Source organism: Fringilla coelebs (genome assembly GCF_963513975.1).
Source record: "Fringilla coelebs genome assembly, chromosome: 7".
NCBI lineage: Eukaryota > Metazoa > Chordata > Aves > Passeriformes > Fringillidae > Fringilla > Fringilla coelebs.
In genome coordinates this window covers 19746932-19766262 of record NC_140035.1, presented here as the reverse complement: position 1 = coordinate 19766262, position 19331 = coordinate 19746932, and the positions used below count along the sequence as shown (strand labels likewise).

Sequence of the window (19331 nt, the reverse complement as noted above, 5' to 3'; positions counted from 1 at the left end):
AAGAAAACTATTTGCAAGGTAAACCGAAACACAATTATATTTTAAATTATTTTACTCTGTATATTTTTCTAGTGTTAAAAGCCATACACAGCAGAGAAAGTTATAAAGGACAATGTTTAATATCAGTCAAATGAAATACAAAACATTTCACTATGACCCCAAATTAAAATTTTTAGTACAGTGTTTTTTTAATCTAGTTCAGTTCCTTGATCTTACTTTTCACACAGCTCTACCAGCAGTTGTGCCAGCACAACAGAAGGGATGGCACAGGGTGGGAACAGCAGCCAGGAGAGGGGAGGCAGGAAAGAAGGGTTAGAATTGGATAAATTAACCTTGCTGCTAAAGAAGTGTGTCCATTATCAACATCAACACATACAGCTACTGTTGCTCCCCTTTACTGCAATTGCTTATAGAAATACAGCTAAATGTGACAGTGTACACCTGCAAATCCAGGTCTAAACAGTGAACTAGAGTAACTAGCTAACATGATATTTTTAATATATTATATGAACACACATAAACAAAGTTAACTGGAAGAGCTTATCAGCAGGAAAATACTCTTACCAGTATTAGTCAATAGAATGAGTGAGGTTCAGCTTTGAGCAAAAGACACATCTCTTGTAGGAGGAGATGGAGAGCTGAGAAAACTGTCATCTTCAGGGGTAGATTCAACAGCTGACAATGATTCATAATACTCATCCTCTCCATCCAGTACTTTGATTTGGCTTGAAAATAAACAACACTCCTTAAGTTAAACACTGTCAATATCTTCAAAAATAGAAACTACTCTGTAGATGTAAAAAGGAAAAGCCCTACTATAAGAATGAAGAAAAAAAAAAGATGAGATGATTTGATGAGAACGATACAGCTTTTATACATATTCCAACTGCTATTACATTTTATATTCTGAATGGTTCTGAGGATCAGGGAAATACAATATCATCTTTCAGTTTGGGAGTATGGAATGATAGAACAACTACTTGCACCAAATGGGCATTTAATTTGAGCAATATGGCTTTTTTGTCCGTGTATGTTCCACAAGTAGGATATGATTTTGGTATTGTATTTCAGATGCCATGAATATGAGCCAAGGACTACAGCATCAATTTTTGGGAAAAGCCCTATTGACAGCAAGGGGCTTTCATTTTTCTGTGATGTATGATGAGCACTGCAGTCTGATGTTAGTGTTTTTATTCCCAGAATGCAAACTTTTTTAAACTAAGGGAGGGAGAGAAAATAAACCAAATCTTGCACAGTCTTGCAAAAATTTGGACTTTAAGCTTGACTCAAAGACCTCTTGTTCATAGAGTTACATTCAGAAGATTAATAAAAACCAAAGGAAAAAATACAGAATGTTCTGGTAAATTTTTGGACTAAATGTGTCTGTAAGCACCCATCAGTTCTCTCCGATCCACATGATCACGCAAGTGAATATTCTGGCAATTGCATAGGAGCCAGCCTAGTTTATTCTACCTCTACCAGGAGGTAACTGCTCATGGAGCAATGAGAACTGACTCAGTTAACAGAGAAGGAGCAACTCCCTTTTGTGCAGTGGCCTCTCTGTCAGCTTCTCAAGTGCTCCCCAGGAAGACAAGAGGCCCACTGCGAGTGTGCTGCTGTGGGGCTGGCAGGGCTCCTGGCCCTGTTCTAGGTCACAGGCCTTCAGCTCTAACACCCTTCATCTGGCACCTTCCACTAGTGTGAAACACACTTCAAAATATGAACAATGCTATTTTTTTGGTAGTAATAGCACACAGAGAGAGCTGGGGTGCATATTTTGTGAGAATCAGTCCTAATGTCTGCAGACAGCAGTACATGCAAGTTTTACATTTGCTTCTGCTGAAAATGTCCAATGTCAATGCACAGAAATATGTTAATTGTTTATTTTTAGAAACCTCTCTAGAAAGTTTTGCATATTCTGTAATATCACAAAGGACTTCTTCTGTTTACAGTTGCTTAGAACTAAGAAGATAGATATTTACCCAAGTTTTCTTGGCTTCCTCTTGCTCCCTTGATATTCTAGAGTTCCCTGTGGAGAGGGCCAAGAACATACAGTCAAAGCAAAGCAGCAAGTCGTTAATTTTTAATTCAAAGTGATTTTGTGTTGAATGCAAGCAGATGCTGATAATATCAGAAGTCACAGCATAATTTTTTTGATCAAAGGGCTCAAGTGAGCCTGATGAAGCATGCATCTTGCTCGTCTTTGATAAACCACATCAATTATTCACCGTGAAGGCAGACATCCTGACATGAAAGCAACAGATAAAGAGCATAAGCACATGTTCAAGACGAGAGCAGAAGAACGTGGGGGTGGGGCTGGAGGGGCTGAAACAGGTATTAATAACAGAATTATTAACTGGAAACAAAGCCAGTAAAACAGCTTTATTGCCACTTTGAACTCACATTTAACTGGTTATAGTACATGTTATCCTCAGGGCTATTCAGCATTTTGGGCTGCTGACATCGTCGACGAGGTGTTCTCAGCTTCTGTTCAAGACAGTTTTCTGAACCTACAGTAAGATAACACAATTTAGTTTTAAGCTGTGCCAGGTGCTGTGAACGTCTTAGCACATTTTAGTCTGTAAACAGTCTTTTCTTCTGTCCTATTTGGTCCTGGATTTATTAGCAAGTCTGTTCTATTCAAAGTAAGCAAACAGAAACTTGGGAATCTTTGTTTTCTCTTTTGAAACTCAGCTCAAATGCAAGTTTTATGCAGAACTTAATTTTCACTTTTTAACACTTTTTATTCTTCTGTATATCTATATCATACAGTTCCTTATTCCTTTCACACTTTTTCTTAATATCTTCTGTTATCTAAGCAGGAAATGAGGAATATTGTGACCAGCTAGGAACGTATCATTCAGCAGCCACAAAATAGTTTTTCTACAGTAGACAGTAATAAAGTCTCTTGACTGATGAGACTTGGTCTATTATCATCATTTTCTTTATATAAAAAGGCTACCTTCTTGGCATGGCTCTCTGTTTAATCAGATTAAATGAATCAGTTTGGAATTACACTTTCTTCATATAATTTGTGATGTGCTGTAAAGAAACAGTCGCTTAAAGTCATCTGGAAAGCAGAATTTAAAGATGAAGGATGTATTTCAGAAGGCTTTCTGAAAAGAAACTAACAGCTTGCTAAGTTTTGGGGTTCTTTGGTGGTTTTTTTTTTTTGTTGTTGTTTTTTTTTGTGGGGGTGTGGTTTGTTTTTTTAAATTTTTTTTATTCTTTTAGTATTATGGAGAAAAGACATTATGGTGAGCTATATTCTATTTTACCAGTTATTTTCCATGCTACATACTTTAGATTACAGGGTAACTGTAATCCAAACTGTTTCATTAAGTTAGTAAGTTAGGAAAGGTGATTTACTTTTCAGATGATTCTCCCAATGCCTTTGACTTTTCTCATATCTCCCTGTTAAAAATTATTTTAGTGACAGTATGAATAAAAACAAGGTTTGGCAGCACTGAAGGAAAAATATACATCTTATACATTAGCATTCCATACAGCAAAAGGAACTTGCTCCTATACAAAAGACCAGCACAAAGATCAAGTAGCGTGAATTCCTTTAAACACTTCAAAACTGAAGTTAATATGGCTTTTGCAGATGCAGGCCTCTAATCTCACAAATCTATTGACAAGATCTGGCCTTAAGGAGCAGGTAACATTACAGAGGAGGTTTATTATGCACTCAGGCTTACAGTTGGTACCTGCAATCTAAACGAGGTAGAGGAGATGTTTGAATTTTGGCCTTTTCAGCCAAAAGACTGACTGTTCTGAGAGATTTTTTCTCTTTCACTTTCTTCTGCTCAACAAAAAAAAATTTAAAAAAATATTAATTTCTGCTCAGTGTGCAACTGCAATGTCTGCGTGGGAGAGGAACGTTTGTTCCATTCCATCACAGCACCTGGGAGGGATGGTGGCTTAAATGACCACCAGAGCTGGGTCTAAAGTTCAGTCACCAAATGAATGCAGAGCTGGGTCTAAAATTCAAACTCAATTTCATAGAGAAAGATTTTATTAATCCAATAATACAAAAAAACTTTAAAATAATACACTCATGCTGCTTGCTAATTTAATACCTAATGCTTCAGTAGTTTATACTTTCAAGTTAAGCAAACCTTTATATTTCTGCTAAAGAGATTGTGATGGCTGAGCCAGAACCTTTGCTACTTGCCTATATTGTATACAAAGAGACAAGGCAGAAGCGGTGCCAGAAAATACTTCTGAGGAAACTGGGTGCCCAAATAATATCTGGTTTTTTTGGAAGTTTTTTTTCACTATGATTCAGATAGGATATAAATGCAATTTTGTTCTCTCTGAAGTCTGAAAATGTTGCAGAAGACCTGTCATAACTACATTCTAGCCTCTCTCTGCTCTGAAAGTTACTCAAATTGATCTTAGAGCTTCCTCCCTCAGGACAGCAGGGTCTGCAATTATTGCAAGCAATATTTTCAGTCACAAGGTCAGTTGAGTTTTTTCTTACAACAATATAGTTTTTGAATACTTCTCTATGGTTTCTTTTTAATTCTAGAAAGAGGCTGGTATGAACTCAGGTATTCACTGTTTTGCAAAATTTCCCACACCTCTCTGCAGCTTGTCAGAAGTAAAAACATAGCACAAAAATATTAAGAAATTTTAAAACAGTAAAATAACGTGATGGGGTAGGGGTTTTTTTCCCTTTCTCCTAAGTGCTCTTGAGGCCTTCATATGTTTTCTTTTTCAAAGCACACATATACATAGGCTGGTTTTTCAATGTCTTTCATTCATTTTAGGATTCTGAGTCACTAATATTTTGCCCTACCTTTTTATCCAGACACTTAATTATTTCTGTGTATCCTATGGGTGGTCTGCAGCTTGTGTTCTCCAAAGGAAATACCCTTTCAGTGGGCCCATTTGTCTTAGTTGCGCACTACATTAATAGTACAAAATCTGGTAACATTTATCATAAACTACCATATCTGGAGAAAATGGTATTAACATGTGCTCAACACTCAGCAGTTGAATAGGCATTTTAAATGCTGTTCTAAAATATTTTGCTTTGATGACAAAGTTAAAGCCACCAATAAGAAAAAAGTCACTTGTAATTTAATAGAAATAGTAGCAGCACCACTATCATTAACAAGGTATTGTCTACACTGCACAGAAATTGTGCCAAGTCCCTCTGGCATGTCCAGGCTCCTTAGATTGCTACAAATTTAGAAACCAGATGAGAGGGTGAACACATGCACTTTCTTCAGGTTGTCCTTTAACACCACTTTTTAAGAAAGAGATCTGACCCCCTTTTGTCTGGAAGAAAACCTTTTCTTGAAACTCTGAGCACAGAAATTCCTTAGGTTACAATTTGTTATTTGATAAATCACTTACTGCAGTGCAGAAATAACAGAGAGTAGGAAAAATGCTTCCTGCCAAGTGCACTATGTCAGCTGATCTAAGTGTAGGGTAGCTGAGGTTCTGGGCATCCTCGTCTCACTTGGGCTCAGAGAGGTGACAAATGGGTGAGCAGGCTCATGTGGATGCTTCCCTAAAGACACCACAAAACTGATGTGGCTTACAGTGAAGGGAAATAGACACTGGCTACTGGATCAATCTGTTGGAGTAGAAGGTAAAGAAAGTAAAGAAACTGATGGTGTTTCTGCTTAGTCCTCTATTACCACTGTTGGTTATCCTTTTTATTTCTTCGATACATAAAAACCCAAGCCAAAAAACCAGGACTTGCAGAGCTCAGACAGATTAAAAAGATATATTTTTTCAAGTAAATGTGAAGTCACACATTCGAGATACATTTTTATGAACTGGGAATTACATCGTTGGAAAGCAGTGTCTCCATGAGAGACTTGGGAACTACAGATATTCAGCTGAATATGAAATAGGCTGGGTGCAAAGAAGGGAAGACTACTCAACAGCAACAGAAAACAGTCTTATTGTTGTGTACAGAACTATTTTAAAGTGGATGCAATAAAAGGCAGAATGTTTTGAGAACAGGAACAATATGAACTCTGAAAAATCGGCCACATGGCAAGAAATATAAGAAGATTGTTCTACTTAATTCTTTCCAAAAGAAGGTGAAAAGGGGATTTGAAGCAAGTGTAAAAAACCCCTATATAGAAGGTGGAGGGTTTTTCAAATTTGAAAACAAAAGTCTAGACTAACTAATGGTCAGAAGCAGAAGAAAATTTTAGACCAGAATTACAGCACATACTGAAAGCAATCAATTAGGAGAAAAAATGTTTATCAGTATGATGGAAACTCAGGTTGAGACTACAAACTTTTACAAAGGCATGTTTTGACTTGAGCAAAAACTATTGAAGATGTGATAGAGATCACATCTATTTTAACAATAATTAATTTCTCTAATGTGGTTTTTATCAGAATTGACAGTCTGCGGAAAATCTATATTGATCTTTTAAACTCTGGGATTACTTTCTGAATTTCCACATGATTCTTCTTTGTTTTCTTATGGCTGAAATGGAAATACTTTTCTTCAGTTAGCCATCATATCCATTATACTGACATTTTTAATGATATCTCTTAGCTTGGAGATGATTAGCAAATTAGTTTTATCTTATTTAGAAGATTTTTCTGTCTAAAAATCCATCCTTTCCATAAACTGCAAAGGACTCTTTCAAGAATGCACTAACTGCCAAGCAGTAAGATTTAACAAAAGACTTGAGACTGCTCTTTAGCACTGACACAGGGACTTTTGCATCTAGGATTTGGGCCCTTACCAATACTTTCAGAACAGTAGTGGCAAAAATGTCTTTTTCTAATGACTTCCCATGGAGCAGGTGATTTTCAGGCGATATTCAGTAAAGATCTCATCTTAGGTGTCCTTATTGTCCTAATTATCTTAGTATATTGAAAGCATGGGTACCAGGCAGCCATGTCAGAAGAACAGAATCATCAGATTTTGCTTGCTCAAATGAATTTAGGTGTCCATAAAGTCTTAATGACTAAACTCTTGCTTCAAAAACCTCTTGCTGCTGATAATCTTGCCAAACATTGCTAATTTTTCCTATATGGAGAATTCTTCACAGAAATGGTGAGGAAGCAACTTAACTGCATTTGGAACTTGTAAAATAACTTTATGTGAATCAGATTGTTTTAAGGGTGGTGCAGCACACCTGGGGCTCTAAACGCTGGTTGACATCTTACTTTTTTTGCAAGGAATGTGCGCAAGGGTTCTTTGCCAATGTGTCAGTGCCCTGAAGAGGCTGTGCTGCCAATTCTCTTGCTGAAGGGACTTCATCCTCCACAACACATTGAAGAGTAGAGCTGAGTACGCTCATTTTCCTTCTGAAGCCATTTACCCAGGCAAGTTTGGGAGGGGTTAGTCTTACCCCATTTTCTGCTACAAGTTAACACAAACCTGGTATCACGGGAAGGGTAGTTTTTTCCTAATTACTCAAACAAGGAGATTTAGAGTACAAGAAGGGGCAGTTTGTCAAAGGAAAGGTAATGGGGCCATTTAAGGAATCATATATATGATTAACAGAGTAAGCAAATAAAGTAGAGAAATCACTATGACAAGAAAAATAGTAAGCATGTAGCTGATTTCCAATCTATAATATCAGATGAAACATGAAAGTGCAACCCTTAATTATAAGCAAATATTAGCACAGACTCATGGGATCTCATCATAACATCTCAAGGTCTACATTCATGAAAATTTAAGCAATGTTTAAAATCATGTTAATTTGTTCTTTGTTTGTTTCTTTTCCTGCCAGTCTAATTTATTCCAAAAGACTTTGGTTCTCAAGCCTGGATATATTGATCATGCCTATGTAAAGCATTGTTATAGCCTGGGGAGAAGACTTCTGAAAAAACTTGTCTTTGTTCTCCTTTGATAATTTATATGTATTTTGATGTTTTCAAGTTTCCAGTTTTGACTCATTTTTAAAGGCAGCAAGTTAACTTCACTTTTCCTCTTGAAGTCTTAGGCAAATGCAGAAATGACCTCACAGACAATGATAATATACACCCTCCTCCTGGACTGGATGCTAGTGGATAATTATGTGAGGCATGCGGACTTCAAGGAACAGCTACATTTTCCTGTGTGCCATGCAAGTCTGTTCAAGGAGAGAACTCAAGGGGCTAATGATTCTGGTCCCATTTATAGCAGTGTTAAATGGTACTGACTGAATAACACTCACACAGTAAAAACTGCTGCAAATTAACTAGATTTCATGACTTTCATAATTTCAGCTTTGTTTTTAAAAAGAGTGATTTACAAAGGGTGCACAATGCTATTTGGCTATGAGTGTTCATACAAATATATTTTCCTTCCTTCTCCATTGCCATGATTCTCCATCATTTGCACAAATTTTTATCATACCTTAAGTGTAAAACAGGAGTAAAATGGGAGTAAAATGAAAAATGTGCCTGGGAAGCAGAGTGAATACTCAAGCAGTTAGTCCCCACTGAGCTCCTGCCATACCATCCTGCGTCTGCCTGCCATACTCAATCCCGTTAGTGCAGAACTATCCTGCAGATCCCTGTACTAAGCTGCAGACAGTGTGACTTTAGTATGAGCACGCACTAAGAGATACCTAACCCACATCACAGGGTATTTGTACATTGCCTGTTAATGCTACCAGCCATAAAAGTATCAGAAACAAGGACAGGATAACAGGTCTAATAGGTTTCACTAAACATTTGCTGTAGAGTAGTCTGTAGCTTCATGCAGAAATAATGAAGTTACCATGTCTGTGCGACATACTATAAATCCAATTATATTATGGTAGTTCTGCAAAAATGCCGGAGGCTGATAGAAAATAAACACACTGTCTCTCTAAGATTTTCATCTCAGTCCAGGCAAAACCACGCCAAGAGACAACAGCACAGGGTACGTGAGAATAAAGGGCAAATCTCTTTGGTGACTTCAATAATAAGGCATGTCTTCATTATATTTTTTTCCCTTCTGAAGTTAGTAAGAGGGAAAAGAGAAAACTATAGGAAAGAGGAAAAAGACAAAAGAATAAACAATTAAGTAAGGTACTGAGAAACTGAGGAAAAGAGAAAAGGGAATAAAAACCATTAATGTGCAGCAGTAGAACCTATGTTCTGGCATCAGAGGATTAAATTAATCTAGTAACATCAGGAGCCCGAAGGCATATTGACATAATACCATTGACAACTGTAATTCTCTCCAGAATATTTCATGCTACCTACCAGTAGCTTCCGATGTCCACAAAAGTTCAACAAGGCCATCTATTCTGTTGATATAATGAGATCAAGTATGATGGGAACCATTCCTGCCACCAAATTCCCTTGGTCCCTTCCTGTACATAAGACTGTCCAGGAATATTTATAGGAGCTGGCACTCTTCATGCTGCTAGTGACAAGCAAGCATGGAAAGAACAATAAATCAGATGTGCTTTGAGGCCCTTGCTAACTCACAAAGTATCTTACTGAATCTTCACCTAAATGTTGCTAATGGAAAATATGCTAACTGCTTAAAAATATATATATTAATGCTTTGAAAGAATGATTTACCCTTAGCAACTCCAGTGTACTTAAAGCTCTTACCTGGATTCATTACATAAAAATAATATATCAGATTTAATAATTTTCAGTGTCAAGTGCTTTGTAGTCCATAGCTCAAATGTAGTTACCCAAGTCACTGAACACGCAGAATCTGAAGAAGTAAAAAATTCCTATAGAAAGATATAAATTAAGACAAAACCAAGCTTCACTATCACCTTGGATCCCCCACACAATTGTGGTGAATTAGAATTCTGTTTATTCAGATGGAGTGTGCTCGTAGTGCCAAGAGCCATAGACTGCTAGGGAAATTAGTGTAGCCCCTTTGATGTCATGTGCATCCCAGAATCTGTAACACACTGCTGAATCTCTGAGCATATCCTTTTGTTTATAACCCTAAACAGAACCATTTGAATACACACACTGAAAGGACTTGTAACAGAAGCAATGCATTTTCTCCCACCCAGTGATTCATTACGTACAGCTCCATTTTGGATACTGCAGTTATGCGCAAAGCCATATGCTTTAGATTATAAAGCACACTAAGCAAATCATAAGTTTTTCAAGATGGTATGTAAAGGCTGGTTTTGCATCTGTTTGTTGCCAACAACCCAGATGATACTGTAATTAGAACAACAAATATTTTATGTGAAATCAATCATTTAGCTGTCTCTGAACCCTGAGACAACAGCTTTTAGATACACTTTGTAGAGAAACAAGATCCATAAATAGTTAGAATCTTGGCTTTTGCTGTTTTTTTCTTTCCAGCACACTTCTGATCCTTCAGTATTTGTCAGTTTTTTCAGTTTCTATTGTGAGTGATTTGACTGTAGAGGAAAAAAGGCAAAGATTAAATAAAGCATACCAAAGAACTAAACGATCAGTGACTAACACGGGTAAGATTCAAACCTGTCAGCAAAAACACGCTTCTACAAGTATGGTCCTGAAGATGTCTTCCTATATGTTGAATATACAGAAGCCCTTATAAGCCCTGCACATAATAACATCTGATAGCAGCTTCCAGAGGTGTGGCAATTAGTCAAAGTCCAAGAGGTTTACACAAATACAACTGCAACTTCAAGGAAAAATAATTAATGCAATACCATCTAAATGGCAGAAACTACTTCCGGACAATGCACTAAACTTAACTAATCATTATTTTTCTTTCCCTCCTCAACTTGACCCAAGATGGTTGTGGAAGTTTTTGGTTAATTTATAAAATCATAGAATGGCCTGGGTCAGAAGGAACATTAAAGATAATCTAGTTTCAAGCCTCCTAATATGGGCAGGGACATCTTCCATTACACCAGGTCACTCAGAGCTCCATCCAGCCTGACCTGGAACACTTCCACAGATGAGGCATCTACAAATTCTCTGGAAAACCTATTCCAGTCCCTCACCAGCCTCAGAATAAAGAATTCCTTCCTAATATCTAATCTAAACCTATTCTCTTTCAGTTTGAAGCTATTCCCTTTGTCCTGACACTACATTTCATTGTGAAAACTTCCTCTTCATCTTTCTTGTGAGCCTCCTTTTTAGGTACTGAAGACTGCAATTAGATAATTCCAAAGCCACCTTTTCTCCAGGCTGAACAACCCCAATTGTCTCATCCTTTCTTAATTGGAGTGGAGCTCCATCACTATAGTCAACTTGGTAGCCCTCCTCTGAGCTTGGACCAAATATTGATGCCTTTCCTGTGCTCAGAAACCCAGAGCTGGATGCAGCATTCCAGGTGGGGTCTCACAAGAGCAGAGCAGAGGTGCAGAATCACCTCCCATGATCTGCTGGCCGTGCTGCTGAGAGTGCATCCCACAATACAGTTGGCTGGTGATCTTTTCAGAAGAGATGGTTACTGATGAAAACCAGAGCATTCTGGGTATGCTGGAATTACTACATATCTACCTATTTCCTAGTTCTAGAAGATCTGGTAAATACAATAGCCCCCAGGTGATAAAAAATACCTATCTCACATTATCATGTGAGCTAAGTGATATCTCTCTCACTGTGTGAGCAATGCTGTATGATCACTACAATTTAATGAAGAACTTCACAGCAGAAAAGCCCATGGAGAGCACTTAAATATGAAAAGATCAATTCCAGATCAAGACATCCCTGAGCCACAAACCATGTTTGGCTGGAGAGTGTTCTGGGCAAATATCTCTGCTTGCCCTACTTTTATACTATACCCTAGGCTTTTCCTCTTGGTTACTGCAAGAAAGAGCAAGTTAGGATAAAAAGACTTGGATGGGACTGGAAATATTCTTTTTTATGTGTGGGTGGATTTTTCTGTTTGTTGATTTGTGTGTGTGTGCGTAAGGTGGCTAATATTCGAATGACCAGGAAAGAGATCAACTTAAATACATTCAAGCAGAACAAAACAAAGAGGCACCTGAAATGGACGCTGAGGTAACTTCTCACAAGGAAAATATCAGAATCTTCACTGCAAAGATATTTCAAGATCAACTGTTTATGGCAGGAAGGTTGTATTACACTTGCCTCTTTGCTAGCAATGCACCAGATCAGCCTGAGTTTCTGGAAGCTGAAGCTGAAATTCCATGCAAAGGTGAAGAAAAAGGAAAGCCAGTACTCCTTCAGTTTTCTGCACATACCCCATTTGCCCTTCTCCATGAGTTTTTATCTGAGGTACTAGTCCTAAAGTAGAAACACCTACCCTAGGGACACCTACGCAGGCATCATGCACTCAGAGGTTTGCCACGAAGCTTGTCTCTTCAGCATTATGCCATGGTTGGGACTCAGACTGTTGACGCAGTTTATTTATTTAGTGAAGTTAAAAAAAATAGGATTAGAAAAAATCTCATGTGAATGTTTTGTCCTTCCCTGTCTTCCAAAGTAAAACCATGCACCATGTTGGAGGTATGAGAAATTTTCAAATTGCTCAGAAACAAATGCTTTCAAAAAAAAGTCTTACAAACACAACATAAACAGTGGAACAACTCATGATACTTCTACACAATTAGATGGCAGCTATTTCTTCAAAGAAGAATTAGGATGATGATTTAGTCAATATGATTAAATAAATAGCTTTGGCAACTTTAAAATACAAGTCCTAAATAACATGACAGAATCATCAATTTTAGAGGTAGTATCCAAAACACATTTTGAACTACTAATACACAATTTTTCAAACTCCAGATTGTGGATCTTAAGAGCTGCATCTCATGTGCTAAAATGCTTCAGAAAACTCACTGGACACTTGGCACTGGTTCATCTTGTAGATGCTAAGAAAAGGAAAGCATATGGGGAAAAAGATGAAACAAACATGAAAAGTAAACAGTGAGATTAACTTTCAAAAATAGTCAAAACATTCAGTGCATTAAAGAAGAGTAACAAATCACAAATACCTTCCTAGTACTACTTTGCTACAGAGCCAACTACTGCACTGCCAAAAACGCATTGTACAATTGTGGGGAGTTAGTGGTGCGATCAAAAGTAGGGCAGGAGGCAATCTGTAAGTTCACACTCTATTAGGATGTGGTTCATAATGGTCTGTGTTTCAGAGTTGCTGTTGTAGCATATAGCCTGGATACATTTAAAGGTAATCCCCCACCTTCTTCCAAACTGAAATAATAGCATTTTTATCCCATGCCCTCAGAGATTAAGCCACTTGATTGACTTTGAATTCCGGACACACAGGAAATTTGTATTAATTTAGCATAATGATGAGGCGCAATAAAGGCTCTGAGGAACCACAACAGCATGGTCTCTAAGGTTTTGTTCGTTACAGAAACACAATTTGCATATCTAAAGGCTTGAAACCATGGGTCCATATTGATACAACTAGTATCTCAAATTTGAGTGTAGCAGATTCAGCATATATTTCAAAGAATAAATGGTAGAAGCCCAACATAAAACTCTCAGTAGATTTCTTCATTAAGAAAGAAAGTCTTTTTCTGAATTCAAGGTAGTTGGCAGCAGTAACTTTTAAAGGGGGTATGAAAGGAAGCTTGACTGAAGCTTGTAAAAATACCACTAGTTAGATATTTGCTTCCCGGTGTTGCTCCAGTACTTTGGTCCGACATTCGTATATGTTGGAACTAAAGGAGGGATCTTGGTTAGAAAAAGGAAACTAATGCTGCTGACCTAAGTTCTACAGCAATCCATTTCTTTAAGGGGTTGTTACGTGCTACTTGGACCCTCAATTAGTGATAGTTCAGAAGTGATCCACAGATAAAACTCAGGCCACTAAATTCTGAAGGAATATTTTGGAAGAAAAACTGAAGAAGCATAAGCACTCTATTCAGTCAATGACAGATTTTGAAAAATAAGCAGGTGCAGAAAAAACCTTCAGGCTTCAAAGATATCTGTTAACCTGTGAAAGAGCATTAGGTCTGGGTTTTTTTTAACTACTTCCAAATCCAAATCACAACCTTTTATTGACAACTCACACTATGAATCTAGTGGAAGCATGCTAGATACATATAAAAATAAGGGCTCATCATTTTCAGTGGTGCAGTTCCTTATCTTTCATCCTGAATTAGTAGAAGGGAGTGTCCAGTAATACCAAAGTAAATTCAGAAAATGTAAAAGAGATATTTAAAGAGTGAGGGAGGTCTGCAAAGAATTCCAACCCTGGGATCTCAGTAATAATATGGCAAATTTAAGGTATGTATTTCATGGTACTTAGCAACACTACCTGTAGTAAGAGTTTGGAAAGTGCAAAGCACACAGAATATGTGTAATTTTCATCCAGTCTTTCCTAAATGCTTCTAAAGAAAATTCTGGTGAAGATTTCAGCTCATGGGGGCAGAAGAAGATGCACATATACAAACAACGTAAGTTGACTTGCTGGTATTATAGTGACCTGCTTATGTGATAGTATGTTGTTTTGCTCTAAAAACACTGTTCTTGACAGGGCACAGCTTGCATTAATATATCAGCTCACTGTATTATATTCCCCTCTGAACACAATCTTTGTTCTTGAGTGTACTTTTAAAAAATGGTAAATGCTACAGAATTAGTTAGAGTCTTCATTTCTCTCATAAATATGTGACTAATTCAAGTGACTTTGATGACATTTTATTCCTCAGAACATGAAGAACCGTTTTTTAGAAAAATGAGCACTGATTTCAAGGTTCAAACTGAGGCACTGGAAAGGCTGGTTTCTAAACCATTATAGCTTACCCCTTCTAGAAAATCAGACTCTTCCATGGTGTGTTACTGCAGGTACATGGAATTTCTTGTCACTCCAGAAAATACAGGTTAAGTGATTTCTGGAATTTTTTTGTGGAGCTGATTTGGATATTTTTTTTTACCTCCTAATTACTACAGATATCTGATTTTTTCTCAGCCCCTTTCTTACAAGTCTATATTAGATTCTTGGCTGCTATTGAATAGAATATCCCTATAGAATAGCTTGTGATATAACATCAAAATCTGTTTGTGTCCTGATTCTGTACTTGGTCTGTGGGTATTGCAGAGTATGCAAAGTTTGTGAATTAACACTTCATTAAGTACTGTGCACTAATTCCTTCTGTGAATGACCTACAAAGGACCCCACAGAATTACAACATGAACAAACTGGTGCATTGCAAGTGTACCTATTGCCACCGAATGCCACTTGTAATTTCTCTCTTTTGGATAGCCGGGAAGTATGGCCATATTAACATAACTCTCTTCCATAACATATCCTACTTCTCAGTAGGACTAATTAGCTTAGGCACGGCACTGCACTCCTCCAGTTCTACTGCCTCGGGGTCTGATTCCCATCTAGCCCGAACAGCTTTGCGAAGCACTGCCACGCGTTGAGTTGCTGTATCATAAATTTATATTAGCCTTACACTTTACCAACTTTCCCATGGAGACAAAACCTAAAAATCAGCTTTACCACTGTGAACACAGTCATCAAATTCTCCTACTGAAGTAATGCCATAATAATAATGACAATATCCTGGCCTCAGCAGGAAGGCTCATATCCTGAAAACACTAACATGGGTGTACACCTTCCCTACTGGAACAAGTTCCTCTGAAGCCAGTCCCAACATTAGGCATATGAATACAAGGGAAAAATTGGAAAGTATCAGAAAAACACTTTGATATTAACATGGCTTAGAGAAATAAGATTAAAACAAAAATGTGCAATAGAATTTTAAGTCCAGTCTTTAGAAAGGACTGGCTTAATTATTCCCATTATTAAAGAGCACTGTGAAGTAAAAGGGCAGAGAGAAATAGCATTTCTCCTCACTTGTAGAAGATACAGTACATTTTTAAAGTTCATCACTCAGTCTATCTACAAAATACTCAAATTAACTCATGAAGCAGTTAAAAGTCAGAGATAACTGAGAGCCATATACTTTCTAACAACCCACAATAATATGTAAGAGTACTTAAGGCTAACCTTTCATGAAAAATTCTTATGCTAGGTTCTTCAATAAAACAAATGTAAGAATAACTTGTGCTTTCATGGAGAGTATGAATCAATGTGTAGCTGCTCATCATTGTCTAAATTAAATGAATATGAGACTGCTGGGTGGTCAAAAGCAAATTGAAGATAATCAGCAAAATTTATGTTTTCAAATAATGTACAAACCACATAAATTACTTCAAAGAGACATATAAAACTATGAGGTCTGGAAAAAAAATTAAATTATAACAGAAAAAAGGAAAGAAACATAACTTGTGGACACTAAGTTACAATTCATTGTTTGCTTTCACAAGGTAGAGCTGCAGAAAATTATACCCCTCTTCTCACACATTTCATTTTTGATAAGGTCATTTTGCATTATTAGTAACTTCAAAATGCAGACACAAAAATAAGAGGTCCCAAAGATATTTTTTCTGCTCTGAAGATGGAAAATATAGAAGAAGACTATCTATAACACGACATACAGGAAAACAAGATTTTCAGTTTTTGCTGCAAACATTCACTCCAGAAGTCTACATGAAGTCAATGCGTTATCCCACTGCATAACGATGGATCATGTGAGGTCTTATGAGATGGCACCAATATTCCTAAAATATGTTCATTTTAGTGATTTATCCCTTTTTCTTACTCTCAACCAATAACACATGTTTTTCCAAAACAAATTACTGTTCTTTCACCAATTTTTTAGCATTGTTCACAATGCTATTTATACAGAACCATAAATCCTTATTTTTATTTGTAAAATACATAGGAGAGGTTAACTATATTTATCATACTTTTTTGAATTCTGCAATTCAATCTCTGCTATTAGGGCTTGATCTGGAAAGTTTGTGCAGAGATACAAAATATATCAGGTAGGTGTTTTGGCATATGAAGTCTTAGATTTACATGTTTTGTGTGTTTATTTTTCAGAGAGTTGCTACAAAAACCCTTGCAGAGTAGGATGTGTGCAGGCTGGCTACACAGCTGCTGTGTGGCCCGTGAGGAGGAGGTGTCTGTACCATCTGACAGTGCCAGCAAAGGGCCAATGTCTTCATTACATTGTCCTTCTCTCTCTTTCCTCCAAGGCTGCAGACAGCCAGGACTAGGATAACTGTTTGAACACAGAATGTGAGGGATGAATTTCCCAGTTATCTCTGCTGAAGTATTAAATTCAGATATCTGATGATAACATTCTAAACATTATCATTACTTATTTCACTCCAGCTCAAGGCACTGAGAAGAAGAGAGAGTAATTCCTACTATGAAGAGCCCCATGATATATTGATCCTCCTTTCACAAGAAACAGCAGTAGCTCGTGCCACTGTTCAAGAAAGACTCGAGTGTCCAAACACTAGCTGGGAAACTGGGCTCACCAAAAAAAGGCTGAGCTCATCAGACTTCAGTGAAACACCAAGGTAAGAGAGGGTCCAAGGTGACCATGGAGCTGAGAGAGCACAGCTGATTACCCTTTCTAGTTTTGTTTCTGGAATGAAAATATTCAGAAGCAAATGTTTCATGTCCTAGCATGTATAACACCACTAAAGAGGTGACAGAGTTTGTCCTTCATGTAGAAACAAAAGGACAAAACCAAAAATCTTGCCTATAATTGTGTTTTTCTTATAATTTTAAAGAATTTATTGCAAACCTGTGAATAAGAGGTACTCTGCTGCTGCTGAAGTGTAACTACGATAGCATCCAAACATATTTTTAACATCTAATAAAAATAGAAATTTGGCAATTTAACTTAGAACATCAGAAAAATGTGCTTACTCTCCCCACCCACTGAAGGGAAAAAGTCAATGACGTCACAAAAACTAACTATGTTTTGGATTCTGTTTTTTTTTTTTTTTTTTTATGGTTTTACATTTGAAGATAAGAAACTATTGAAGTAGCACACAAAGTCAATAAAATGATCTCACTACACTTGCCAATATGCATAATGAGTTTTATCTTTAAAAATAGCCTAGTATTTAGTTGTGTAAGTTCTAAATGGCATTTAATGGATGAAAATGCCTAAAGATTTCTGAAAGGTGTTCCTACATTTTGGCCAATAGCATCCTGCAGCAGGATAAGTTAAATCTTCTTTCAATTCTGGGTACTCAAGATCACAGTCCTCATTACTTCTAAAGAGGAGGAATTTCCACCTATGTGGAAGGGAAGCATCCCAATAAAAACCATCAAGCACAGCCATTGATGGGGCCAATTCAGGAAGTGCCATGACCAGACAACTGTAGAGTGTCTAACCTGAGTTAGAAGTTAATGAGGCTTCTTTTTTATCAGTTTGTTCCCTCACTAACACCGAAATTTTAGGGCAACAGAAACTTTTTTTTGCGAATTCAGGTCATATTAACTAACAGTTTCAGCTGAAATAACATGAAAAAACTTCAGAGATGTTGAAAGAATTCATTCTGGCATTTCAAAAAACAAAACATTTTGATTTTGTCACAAGGGGACTCCTTTCCCAAAACAGAGGAGGTAGTGCTGCCACCCTTGATATCCAAAAACTCAGTGATTAGGCCATGTTCTTAGATTGTAAAAGATGTAGCTTCAAGCACCTCCTTAAAGTGATTTGGTACAGGGACCTGAACCCAAACATCATGCTTCTCAGGAGAGCAGCCTAACTGCTGGCTTAGAAAATATTCCTAGGTAGGTTTGTCTCAGCCTCATTTGTTGAAAGTGTCCCACTTTACATAAAGTAGTTAAACATTCATTCAAACAGAGATTGAAAGCCAGGTGCTGGCCCCCTTTTTCTCTGACTGCTCAAATTACCAGGATCTCAAGTCATTCACATGCTCTCTGTTTCTGTGGCCTACTTACTATTCAATATACATTCCACTGGTGGGAAAAAGGGGAGAAGGAGCAAATGCTTTCTTCTCTGAACTTCTGTATTGGCCTTGGGCATAGCCCAGACCAGTGAGGGGGTTGGTGAAAGTTTTGAGCTTTACCTTTGGAAGGACAGTAGTATGGAAGGCAAGAAATTATCACTTTCTAATACATAGAGTAGATTAAAAAAAAAAAAAAAGTAGTGTAATTACAAGAAATAATATTACTTAAAGGAGAAAGAAGTGAGACATCTGCATCTATTTGTATCCACTGTTTATCCCTATTGGCACAATTAATAAAAGCTATGCATAAATCACACAAAGTTCATTAAATCCACTGGCTCAGGCTGCTGACTAATTGGTAAATACACACTCGATAAAAATGTAAAATGTATGCCAACTCCACACTGTACACATTGTAAAGCTGTTTTCTAGTTAAGAGGTCTCTGCTTCTCTGTGGCTTTTCCAACAGAGCTTCATTTTCAGTTATTGATCTTAGAGAAACAATAATGCCCAGAACAGTGCCAAAAGGCCTTAGAATAGGAAAACAAAAAGCAACTCTATCGAGTTTACAGAGACCAAGAATTACTGTCCCCTGCCTAGGGCAATTTTCTAACACACCCATGAATTTAAGGTCTGCTGATGCCTGGTCTGTACAATTC

General features: G+C 37.2%; 1 protein-coding gene across 1 annotated transcript in view; it reads right to left on the bottom strand.

Moving 5' to 3' along the window:
- Positions 1 to 592: 592 nt before the first annotated feature.
- MYO3B (myosin IIIB) overlaps positions 593 to 19331 on the bottom strand; it is a gene marked incomplete at its 3' end in the record, with an annotated part of 178189 nt that continues 159450 nt past the window's right edge. The window contains exons 35-37 of the mRNA XM_084209203.1: positions 2404 to 2510; positions 1983 to 2029; positions 593 to 725 (exon numbers count right to left, since the gene is read on the bottom strand). Of these exons, the coding sequence (XP_084065329.1) occupies positions 593 to 725; positions 1983 to 2029; positions 2404 to 2510 (287 nt within the window). The remainder of the gene's footprint in view (positions 726 to 1982; positions 2030 to 2403; positions 2511 to 19331) is intronic.